We start from the raw sequence: 12,715 nt of genomic DNA, 5'->3' as shown, positions 1-12,715 counted from the left end.
GTTTTGAGAAACTCTGGGAAGGGTGTACACGTGACCCATGTTTGCGGAAAAGCTGGCATATTGTGTCTGAAACGTAGTGATGGGGGCGAGCACACCTGCCACCTCTGGATCTGTCAGCATGTTTCAGTGGTACCCATCGGTACCTAAGTAGCAGTGCCATCAAATCATGTACAACAATATTTCATTGTCTCATTCCATGGGTCCAGTCACTCCAGTCGTAGACTAAGCAGACCACGTTTTCAAGTAAGGGAGGTAACTCTAATTATTGCAGGATATTAATTTTATACTTCAAGCAAGGCGTATCTCTTTCAAAGGAGTGGAAAGGTAACAAAATAAATATTTTATATATTATATTACGTTTATTACATCAATGATAAGTAATTCTTTATCAGTGTATTGTGTGCTGTCACGTGCAAATAAGATGCGCCAACAGTTTGACTTGCACTCTGACCCAAATGTAACTGCCTGATTCATAGTCAGTTAATCCCTGTGGGGACTCCAGGTTAGAACAGGTCTCCTGCAACCTAGATGTACCAGTGGTCAGGCTTGGTGACTATACCGATTGCCATTGTACCTTGGGGCACTGTTCTTCATGTCAATCATTGGCTTGTATGAGTCCGTTATTTACAGGCAACCATCTACTAGCTAGAATAATGATGAATTTGGAGAAGTACGAAGATTCTGCAGTCTGGATCTCATATGCTCCATGGATGTGTTTGTTTGGTCAACCAAAACATACATGCCTCAGGTCATAAGGCAGATATGTCTGCTTTATCTTTCCATTGCATCTCATATCTTTTCTGCATGGAACCTGTGAAGATCTGGGTTAGAATTGGTCTTCAGCAACCCATACTTGTCGTAAGAGGCGACTAATTTGGATGGTCAGGCTCGCTGGCTTGGTTGACACATGTCATTGTATCCCAATTACGTAGATCAATGTTCATGCTGTTAATCATTGGATTGTCTGTGCCAGACTCGATTATTTACAGACCACCACCATATGGCTGGAATATTGCTGAGTGCGGCGTTATACAACAACCAAACTAAACTTTCCTGCATGGATTGATGCTTGTGATGATGCTCGATCTAATCCAGACAAAATCTATTTACACACCACCACTGGGTGAATATTACTTCATGTGGCATAAGACATCATCATCATCGCAAACATCATCTTCCATGGTACAGACAACAAAGACAGGTTCTGATTGTGAGTTTATCATTGCTGATACAAGAACAGGACACAACAGAGAGTGAGATATCAGGTGACAGTGTCATTGCCTGCAGTGCACACACAGGGCAGGCAGCTGGCTTTAAATACAGGCAGAAGCAGCTTCTCATGACTAGGATCTAGAAACAGAACTGTGTTCAATTGCAAACACGTTAAAGAAAACCTGCTCTCCAAGTTGGTAAACATCTTCCAAAAGTCCAGAAGTAATCATCTAAAAATCAGACTTCAAGTTCTAAGAAAGCAGAAAGAGGAAATAAATATGATTTTGCATTTGTGATATTTCCAAGGTTTCTGTGATACAATAAATATATTTATTGTTATGTTAATGTACGAATTCATTTGTTTTACCTGTCAGTCCATAAAGCCAAAAAGGACTTGTGTAAGTTTACAACGGAATATCCCTGACAGACATGACAGCGCTCTAAAGAGAAAGTGGGTTAGTAATTCAGATTATAACAGACCATAGAAGAATGTTGTGGAATAAGAATTAGTTTGATCAAAACTATGATGTAAATCACAACAACCAAAATTAGTTCTTCTTTTGAACAAGGAACAAGCGTTCAATTTCACCAGTATCACAACACATAACATCCTCAGTTGTTGATTTCCTTGATCTTGAAGACAGGGTGTAAAATAAATGTCTCAAAGAGTAGCCATATCCTTCTCTTTTGTAATCATTAGATAAAAACATCAACATAGTCATAATTATTGACAAAAGTAAAAATAAGAAACATCTCCTACAATATCTTTGTTAACTATAAAGATTATGATATGTAAGTTTCATATAGGTCCATGTGATAGATAAACTCTTTCCACTGTTTACTTGTTGGCTTGAATAATCTATAACAACTAAAATGTTTAACATCCGTCATGAGCATTGTTATAAAATAAGTAATGCAATAGTTTACAAAATGCACATACAATGAGAAAGTAAAATTTACACCTATCATAAAAATGATTAAAGATGAATTAAAAATTAACAACTTGGAAGTGTTAGCTATGCTAAAGGAAGCATTAATTAGTCTACATTTAATCTTTGGTATTTGTTTTGCACCCAAATACTTGGCACCAGCGTGTTGGGAACTAGGCCTAGAATATGAGAAGGTGTTACATCTAAGTCTAATGTCAGTTTTAAGCATGTTATAATGGTAATTCAGACCTCATGAAGTTGCATACAATCAATCACTTACATTTGATAATCAATTTTAATTTATAAGAAAACATATAGAATTTATATGTGCATGACTTATAATATATCTATGACTTATATTCATAGACATTATAAGTCTGTACTTGGTTAGGGACCATTCATAATTTATGGCTAGGGGGGTGATGATGATTTTAAGGGGGTCACCCATTTTGTTCTGGGGAGGAAAGGGGGTTCAGCAATTTTGTACATAAAAATACTACATTATGCTCAACAAATATTGGAAGGGGGAGAGGGTCATTGATTTTGTACATGATATGCAAGGGGGGATCACTTACTTTGTACGTGTAACTTTAGGGGAGGGTCATTCACATCGTACATGCTTCTGAATAAAATCATCATCACCCCACCTTTGCCATAACTTATGAACGGTCCCTTATGTAGTAATTAATCAACGGCAGTATTACTGAAAAAGCTTATACGCACAGAAAATGGTATCTAACCTTGGCCAATATTTTTCAATTGGTTGGATAAAGAATGAAAGGAAAAATATCACATTACAGTTTTTGTTTTAACGTGGTAATATTATTTAATACAAATAAATTATTTTCGGGGATGTGATGTAAAATTTGACATTATTTCCTCCTAATTAATCAGCCTGAGCTGATCCTATGGTTTTATAGTTTAAGGGCTACGTGTGCCAATAAGAGGCCTATTTGCACCCAAGCTGATCCTATGCTTTATATATAGAGTTATGTCCCTTGTATTTGTCACACAGACCTGCACAGAATTAACTGTCTTTTGTAGTAAACTGATAAATCTCCATTTTACACATTAAAATAATGAAAATCAAAGATACTGGGGCTGAACAAATCCTTCATAAATCAAGTAATAAAACATAAGCATCATACTGTCCTCCACAAACCTGTCCTCTACCACTCATCTATACTTGCTGATTGAACTATGCACTAGGGTCTGTTATTGACTAAACCACCAAAGCCAACAGCAACAAATCCTTCCCACTGGCTATCAAATGTGTTGAGATCACTTGATAGGTTTCCAGCTAAACATTATCAAGGAACCAGTCCTTGTGACATAAAACATTATTAAACAAAAAGTTTTATCAAAAGGTTAAAATCCAATGCAAAAATTAGCACCTTTGAGCAAATTCCATTAAAAATGATACGGTAAGGGTTTCAATAAAACTGAAAAGAGTCACACATTTATCTATTTAACCCTGTAAACAGAGCATGGAATTTGAACAATCACTCTGGACAGTTGTTGGGAAAATGAAATATTTGTCAACATTTTATTACAACCTAACATATTATCAAATATCAACTCATCCACAAACTGACATAATTAGCAATATACTGTCATCAGGCAAAATATCTAAAAATGACTTGACAAAATTTCATTATCTCTATACACAAAAAATAAAATATTACTTTAGTAAGCTGTTAAAACTTGTACAGCTCATAAAATAATACCAAATTTCTCTTTGTCATATTCCTTTGCTGATACATATATATGTTATATAACGGAATCCACTCACTTTATTCTGATCCTTGATTTAGTAATGACAATGAAACAGGTGAGTAAATCACAAATGTTGTTTCTTCTTCGGTAATATAATAGAGATCTTTCTGAACTGGTATAAGCTTATTAACATACCTTTTAATATACTAAGTCTGGGCTGGAAATGGTAACCACTAAGCCCAGCTGCTTCTTTCACCTATATTCATATAAAAGAGAATTTACTGATAACAAGTTCAGACAAAGAAACAAAGATTAATTTTTTGTACTGTGAAGAAGAGAATTTTATGGATGTCAACATCTTTATTGTGAGGAACAGTTTTGTTCATAACAAAGAAGGTGACATCCATACATTTCTCTTCCAAATGCCATTCAAAAACCTTCTTGTACTATCTTTGAAAATAAATATTTGAATATGAAAGTGTTCATAAAATACTGAATTGAAAAAAAATGTCATTAAACTTCTTTAACACTTCTAATACAGCCTCTCAATCATATGCTATCCAGCAGCAGGATTCAACACTGGTTGGGCTGCCTATGGACAAAGCCTCTTTACATTAAGATCAGATGTCCATGAATAACCCAGTTATACAAGTAACATCCGTCTAATCAAGTTCCATCTTTAAACACTACAGAATCCCACTGGACTGACCTGAATAAACTAAACTATGATGGCACGGAGACGGATCTGAAAATTTCTACAGATGGTCCAGAAGACTCTAATAGCTAGTCTATGTCCCCAAAGATCCCTTTTAATATGGGCCTGATAAAACCTAATAGATGGGCCAAAAGATACCAACTTAATGAGAATAAAGATCCCCAGTAAGTGGACCTAGAGATCCCAATTTGTAGGGAAGAGGGAATCCTACTAGATGGGCCTAAAAACCTCAACTAGATGGGCCTAAAAACCTCGACTAGATGGGCCTAAAAACCTCAACTAGATGGGCCTAAACACCTCGACTTGATGGGCAAAGGAATCCTCGAAGATGATCCATAAGAACCCCACTACAAATGCTTGTAGAACCCTACTACGTAAGCCTGAAGAATCCCACTAGATAAAACTAAACAACCTTAATGGAAGACCCACAGAACGGTGGTGAAGCAATAAGCCACAGCTTCAGATGGGATAAGCATTGTAAGTGAAAGTCAGAGGATGTTTCACTGTAAGTTGCTATGGTTCTGGATACAGAAGAAGAAAAAGCGTGATAACAAATAATACATATCTACACATCCACGTATTCACCAGGACAATATGACATCACAGTACAACAAGTATACGTGTAGTTTAAGTACATACAACAGAGGCTCTCCACAGTGAATATAGGTCATTATCACCTACCTAGCAGACTGGGATTTCCTATCATATTCAGAGGGTTTTCTGAACAAATTGGGCATTTTTCTGTGTTTCACTTGCTATAACCATATGCCCTTGTATTGTCACAGTGCGTTATCTATATCATCATTTTCTTTGCTGTTCTTCTATTCCTGAAATTGTTATTTGTTCCAGACACATTATCATACATAAGACCCCTCTATGACACTACTGATATGCTTTTGACCAATTCTCTATTTCCTTCCAGGGCACCTATTATGCAAGACACTACAAACTTCATTTTGTTAGTATTTAAATATCCTTATCATGTTGCACTGGACTTTCCAGAACCCCCAAAATACAAAAGATACTTTGAGTAAAATCTTAAAGGATGAAAGAAGATAAAGTGAAAATTTGATATCAAAAAACACATTCTTACAGCTCCCTTGACATTACATATAAGACAACAAGCAATCAGGGCTCGATTTAAGAGATGTTAACCTTATTGCACCAGGTGCAACCTAAGATAAAAACCTAAAATTCCAGTTGCACTGCTTTTATTGCAATATGTAAATGCAATTATTTAGATGTTTTATTCAGAAGTATACCTACTCAAAAATTGACTTGCACCTAGTGCAAGTTAGTCTAATAACTAGGTTGCACTTAGTAATATTGGGTTGAACCAGCGCAAGTAACAGAGCACTAAATCGAGCCTGATGCAACTCCTACAACCCTTCACTGAATAACATCTGTCCAAATCCTCAAACAGAAGTCAAACATCTACACAAAATGGCACATAATCTGATAGATCTCATCAAAAGAATATTCCAAACTCCAACCACTGTTACAAGTGTGAATTGAAACCTAGAAGAGAAATAATTGAGCACCAAATCAAAATCAACTGCATCATTGCGTAGACAAGGTGATGTGATGACAATAACCAATGAACAAGGCCTATATTCAGCATGGAGACACATATTCTGCACATTACTATGAGATAACATGGATAGATGTTGAGCATCGTCATTCATGAATATTTAATGTTCATGCAAACAACATGAAAAAGGAAAAACAAGTCTGGTGTTTTCATTATTTTGAGCACGTGATTTCATCAACACAACGTGACCTTTGGACAACATGAGCTACAACTCTAGGACGACTCTGGAATGATGTGAAGATAGTACATCACTGTATATTTATCCTCTTGTTGACACAGTTAACCTTATTTCACCTATACCAACACTGTAGAAAAGGAAAATAACATTTTGACAACTGACTCTGTTCCTCATGCAATAAATATTCAAATCATATTTGATAAATAACTGTCATTAGCACTAGGATTCCAAATCATAAATAAGATATTTTGTCATTATTTACAAAAATCAAAACTTTAAATTAATATCATGATAACATCACGTTTTCTGAAGTCTGTTGTGTTTTTTTCTAAACTGAATCATCAGAAAACATATTGTTCCAATAATAACTAAGTATGTGGTGGATTATATTTTAATTTAAATGATTTCTTAAACAGCATGAAAGGCAAACATGTCCATGATCATCTGGTCAGTTATTTGTCTCTAATATCTAATCGTACATTCATATTTCTGTGACCTTGATCGATGTAGAACTTCATTTCAGAATGATCTTGAACTGTGTTTATCTTACAGACTTTCTAAAATTACATATATTTTTTTAAAAAAAAGGTACAATGTATCACAATGTAAGCAATACTGATCATAGTTCGCATTAATAACCAATACATACAGTTACAGAAAGAACTAACTGCATTTCTGGTAACATGGCGTAAGTATAAGAATATACTGCTTATTACCATTTTAAAAATAGGAATTTAGAATTTGAACAGTTGATAAAAAACATTTTAATTGCTAATTAATTCTTGTATAAACCTTAAAAGACAATTACTTTTCTCTTTTTCCTTTTCAATAATATGTCTGTTTTATACAAGCTCATAATAATGATGACTGTAATACTTGATGTTGTGGCAACATCGTGTAATAATGTTTGGATATATCGGTAAACTTTTCCTTTTAGATACAACATACTTCTCCAATATATCGTAGCCGGTCTAATTAGAAGAAGCGCTAAAGAATATCAGCTAAAGCTGATTATCATCTACAGAATATCCATGAAGATAAAATTAATAGGACATTCTCGACCTCTGAGCACATTTGATATCTGAATATTTATCATATACACACACACATATATATATACATACATTGTGGTGACGACACTATACCTGTGTAACCATGGTAACATAAGCAAGTTAGGAAGCTGCCATTTTGAAACTTGTAAGCTTAAGCAAACAAATGTATGGTTTGAACTTGATATACTACATTGACAATGTTAACAGAAAGATTCTTATTGTAAGTTGTTTAGTCTCTAAAATGCAAAAATCAGTTGGATTTCTTGTTTTGGAGATATCATAATTCTTCTGTAAAATGTGTAATCATATCACATATCAAACTTTCCGATCATTTAAAATGCGAACTAAGAATAAAACATAACTAGTTTGTGATTTCATCACAGTCAACAAATATTTCAACCTAAACAAGTCTTGGAATTATTTCTCCATCAACAACTTTAAAATTGCACAACGTAACATATTGTAGGATGAACCTTTCCAATTATATGTTTAAACGAGAATTAATGAGCACATAATGGAACAAAACTCTGTGTTAGAGAACAACAGTCAGTACGTGATATGTAGATTCATTTCTCCATTTGGTGGCCAATGCCATCTTTTGGTTCTCCTTCCAACTTTATTATGAAGCTCTTCTTTTAACCTCCCTTTTCGGCTCTTCAGCCCGTCTCCTTATAATTTGAATTCCTACTTGGAATGTTAGGTCAAAATATGTGTTATTTCAGTTTTGCCATTGTAATTTTGGAACCGTAGCTTCACTTTGAGCACTTTCTATTTCATTCTTGCTCCTTAGCACAAATCAAAGTGTTTCATATCAAGTCCAACCAGCTCACAAAAGTTTGGTTAGCAGTATGAAGTAGTATCTTGCATATGGTCACTGAGACCATTTTCTGGGGGAGTGTCATATTCACTTGCTGGTTGACCGATGTATCAAGGCCATTCCATCAACTCTTCTCACTCCCCCCAGCAGGCCTACGCTTACTTTTTCGCTGTTGCTCTTTCAGTTCGTGAATATCTTCATACATGTGGCCTTGTAACACTCGTTCACGCACCTCACTAGCAGCTTCGAACCCCGGTGCATTGGGATTTGTCGGACTCACTTCTTCGTACACATGACGCCTGTCTCTTTTAGATGGTTGTTTTGCTTTTGCCTCTTCAACACTTTCATAATTCGGATCATTCTCGTCAATATAAGTGATACAGTCTTTAACAGTCTGATAGTTAGGGTCAAGTGTCACACCGTTCGATGCTCCCTCTGCATTGCCATTGGCAACTGGTGCCACTGTCGGTAGGACTGGAGAGTTTGGTATTTCCGGCAGTCGTGTCGCACTTGGGGAGAAACTGGACCGCTTGTCAACGATAGCATAGTCGTTAGAGCTCCCTGATATCCCTGAATCTTCTGGGCTGGCCAGATGGCGCCGGTCGTCCTGTTGTTTGGTCATCATGTGCAGGGAGTCGAGGGATGGTGGAGCAGGAGCTGCTGCAGTGGCGTAGTTACCTGAGTTTGGACATGAAGGTGTCATCACAAATATAATAAAAATTGATCTATTCATTAAGATTTGGTGTTTGTTTTAGTCATAAGATAAGACTGGTTGGTTGGTTCACACCACACTCAGCAATATTCCAGCTATATGGAGGCAGTCTGTTAATAATCGAGTCTGGACCAGACAATCCAGTGATCAACAGCATGAGCATCGATCTACATAATTGGGATACAATGACATGAATCAACCAAGTCAGCAAGCCTGATCACCTGAACCCATAAGTCTCCTATTACGACAAGCGTGGGTTACTGAAGACCAGTTCTAACCGGATCTTCACGGGTAGATACATAAGAGAATGAAAAATCATGCAACATAGACATGACTTATTTTATCTTACTCTACAAGACTGCAATAGCAACAATTCCAGACAACTAAGCATCCTGATGTTTTGTATGTTTTCAAATTCATTGTTAAAATTCATATAAATAAATTTACATAATTTGAAAATAACAGGATTCACAACTGAACTCAGGTCACTCATCCTTCATTAAAACCAACAGGATTAATGACATGACTAGTACAAAACTATTGCTGAATGATTTCATAGTGAGTGATATAGAACCATTTATGACTGAAAGAAAGAATTTCCTGATTGTAGGTTCACATTCCTTAGTTGGATAAAAGATGATAAATACTTGATGAACTGAAGCTTGCATAAGAAATAAGGATGTACAGACATACCGTCAATCTCAGCATAGGTTTCACTGACAGAGCTCAGTCTCTGGGCAGCTTGATTGGCCACTGCTTGTGCTTCTGGTGCCGGCTTCCTCTGCACCACGCCATCGCCAGATCCACCATCAACCTAAACACATCAGATCATTTGACCATCATCAATAGACTGACTAGGGTATAGGTTTGGATTACTGTATGCACAAGTGTTTGGCAGCAACGCTACAGTGAGCAATGAAATATTGGTTTTCTGTCAGCTAGGAGACTCAGACTCTGTTCTAAAGAGAAAAGTTGAGACATAGTCTGGTCACAATGGTTTATTGTCACTAAGGTGATCAAATCAAACTTAAAAAGTAATGAAAGTTTAAGATGAAGTTAAATGTCAACAAAAACATGACCAGTCAACCTCTCTTGATATCTTGCTCTTTAGTTGTTCAAACACAAATATTTTCAAGTTTGACTTTGATTTGGACATGAATGTCGTAGTGTATGAAATATGCAAAAGAGGTACTAAATAAATTGCTTATTGAAAAACATTCAAGGGAAGTCTTGAAAATCTATGAAGAAAATCCAGTGAATTCAGGTTAACATGCTGAAATCTTCAAAGTGCCGCAGTTACCTTGAAAATTACGTAAAAGTCACCAAAATTGACTGGGCCCTGAGCCTTCATTAGATGAAGCTTGGTGTCAAATATGAAAAAAATCTAGTGAATGGTTTTTGCGATATCTTGCTGGCTATGTTAACATGCAATTTAACATGCTGAAATCTTCAAAGTGTCTTTATGACCTTGAAAATTAAGTGAAGGACACAAAAATTGACTGGGCCTTGCACTTTGGTATCAAATATGAAGAAAGTCCAGTGAATGGTTCTTGAGATATCTCGCTGACCATCTTTACATGCAGGTTTACATACTGAAATCTTCAAAGTGTCGCTGTGACCTTGAAAATTAAGTGAAGGTCACCAAATCAACTGGGCCCTGTGCCTTCCCTGGATTAAGCTTGGCGTTAAATATGAAGAAAATCCAATGAATGGTTCTTGAGGTATCTCGCTGACAAGCATAACATGCAGGTTTACATGCTGAAATCTTCAAAGTGTCGTCATGATCTTGAAAATTATGTGAAGGTCACCAAAATAGACTGGGCCCTGCGCCTTCCCTAGATAAAGCTTGGTGTTGAATATGAAGAAAATCTAGTGAACGGTTCTTGAGATATCTTGCTGACAAGAGTAAAACGTTAAAAGTCCCCTTGTGACCTTGAAATGAAGGTCAAGGTCACCCAACCTGACTGGGACCTTTCTTATACTGTGATGAACCAAAACATGAAAAGAATCTAGTCAACGGATCTTAACATATTCCAATTTGTACATAGGGACTTATGACCAGAAATTATTGAGAATTTTAGGAATATGTTTAATTTGATTTCTAGTATAAACAACCTTGACCAGCTATCAAGTGCTTGGTTTCATTCAAGAGAGACAACTCCGTTAATCCTTTTTCATTAGTTTGTGAAGAGTTATCCCCCTTTGTTTACTTGCTAGCAGACGACATTTTCAGTGATCCTCAGTATGGATGATTTAGAGAAGAGGAAGTTGATTTTAGAGTATTATAACAAGGACATCAGATCAGCTAAAGTGATTTCAAGCAGAACAGGCATCCCTTTGTCCACTGTTTATCGTGTTTTGAAAAAATATTGCAAATGGATATGGCATTGAGCACCAGGGAGGCGCAGGTAGGCCCAGAAAATTGACTGTCGGTGACAGGAGGCAGCTTGGTATTCTTGTTTCTAAAAACAAACGAAGGAGTTTAGAAAACTTAAGGCTGGATATGATTGATAGAGGAACTGTGGCTGTCTGTAAGGAGACAATTAGAACTGAGCTGCATGCAATGGGTTGGCAGAAAAGTCGAGGAATTCCATCACCCATCATGAAACCTGAACAAAAGGAGCTTAAGGTTGAACTGGTGCTTACAGCATAGAAATTTTAACTGGGACAATGTGATTTTCTCAGATGAAAGTTCTGTGTGGCTGTTTCCTAATACACTGAAATTCTGGACCAAACAAACTGAAAACCTTTGTATCAGCTTCCAAAGTACAGTCCGAAATTTAACGCGGTGGGTGGCATATCTGTGTTAGGGGCAACGCCCCTCTGTGTATTTGAAGGAATATGAACAGTGAGCGGTACACAGATATTCTCGAGGGACATTTACTTCCATCTGCTCACGTGTTCTATGGAAATGTTTGGATTTTCCAGCAGGACAACGACCCAAACATCGCTCAAAGCATTCACAGGCCTGGTTTCGACCCAAAATATGACATTATTAGATTGGCCAAGCTATAGCCCTGACCTAAATCCAATAGAAAATGTTTGGGGACTTATGAAGGAAAGTGTCAATAAGAAAAATCTGACAAATATTGCTGAAATGAAAGAAGAGGTGGTCCGATATTGGGACAGCATGGACCACGACTTTCTAACTTCTTTGATCAGTAGTATGCCCCGCCACATTGAAGCCTGCATTGCTGCCCCCATGGTGACTTGACAAAATACTAACTGTTCACCTGTCTTTGAATCTGAGTTATGTTCTGCTAATATTCACATTTAATACGTGAGTAATGAGTGAAAAAAAATATAAAAATTACAATCTTAAATTCTCAATAATTTCTGGTTGTACTGTAACTCAGAGGTTTCAAATACATAATTAACCCTTATCAAATGATTTACAGTTAAACTATATAAACAGATATAACAGATATGACCTATATGATACTTTCAGCTTGATTAAAGATCTTAGGTGAAGCAAGCCTGATGACTGGTAGACCGGAAGACCAACTACAAGGTACAGTTCGATTCTCCGCTATCAGACTTCGGCTGGATAACAGCCTGTTATCAGACAGATATGATAACAGGATGAGATGTTATGTAATCTAATGATACTGCTTCAAGCTGAATGTGCTATCCTTACGCACACTATTCATGCCCTGGATGTACATTGTATTCAACTGTTGCTATTTCCTCAAATGTTGCCTGTTTCACTATCATTTTTTAAAAAAGAATGTATTTCCTATTAAACCAAACACAATATATGGGTCAAAATGCAAAAGAGTTGCAATTCATTTAT

General features: G+C 36.4%; 1 protein-coding gene across 1 annotated transcript in view; it reads right to left on the bottom strand.

Annotated features, from left to right (window-relative positions):
• Nucleotides 1-1,202: 1,202 nt before the first annotated feature.
• Nucleotides 1,203-12,715, bottom strand: part of LOC124282601 — a 45,349-nt gene continuing 33,836 nt past the window's right edge. Inside the window, 2 exon segments of the mRNA XM_046718623.1 lie at nt 1,203-8,888; nt 9,616-9,736. Of these exon segments, the coding sequence (XP_046574579.1) occupies nt 8,335-8,888; nt 9,616-9,736 (675 nt within the window). The 3' untranslated portion in view covers nt 1,203-8,334.

This window comes from Haliotis rubra, unplaced genomic scaffold (genome assembly GCF_003918875.1).
Source record: "Haliotis rubra isolate DU_JTF1 unplaced genomic scaffold, ASM391887v1 Scf30, whole genome shotgun sequence".
NCBI lineage: Eukaryota > Metazoa > Mollusca > Gastropoda > Lepetellida > Haliotidae > Haliotis > Haliotis rubra.
Note: the sequence above shows the minus strand (reverse complement) of the source record. Positions and strands in the feature narration are given on the sequence as shown.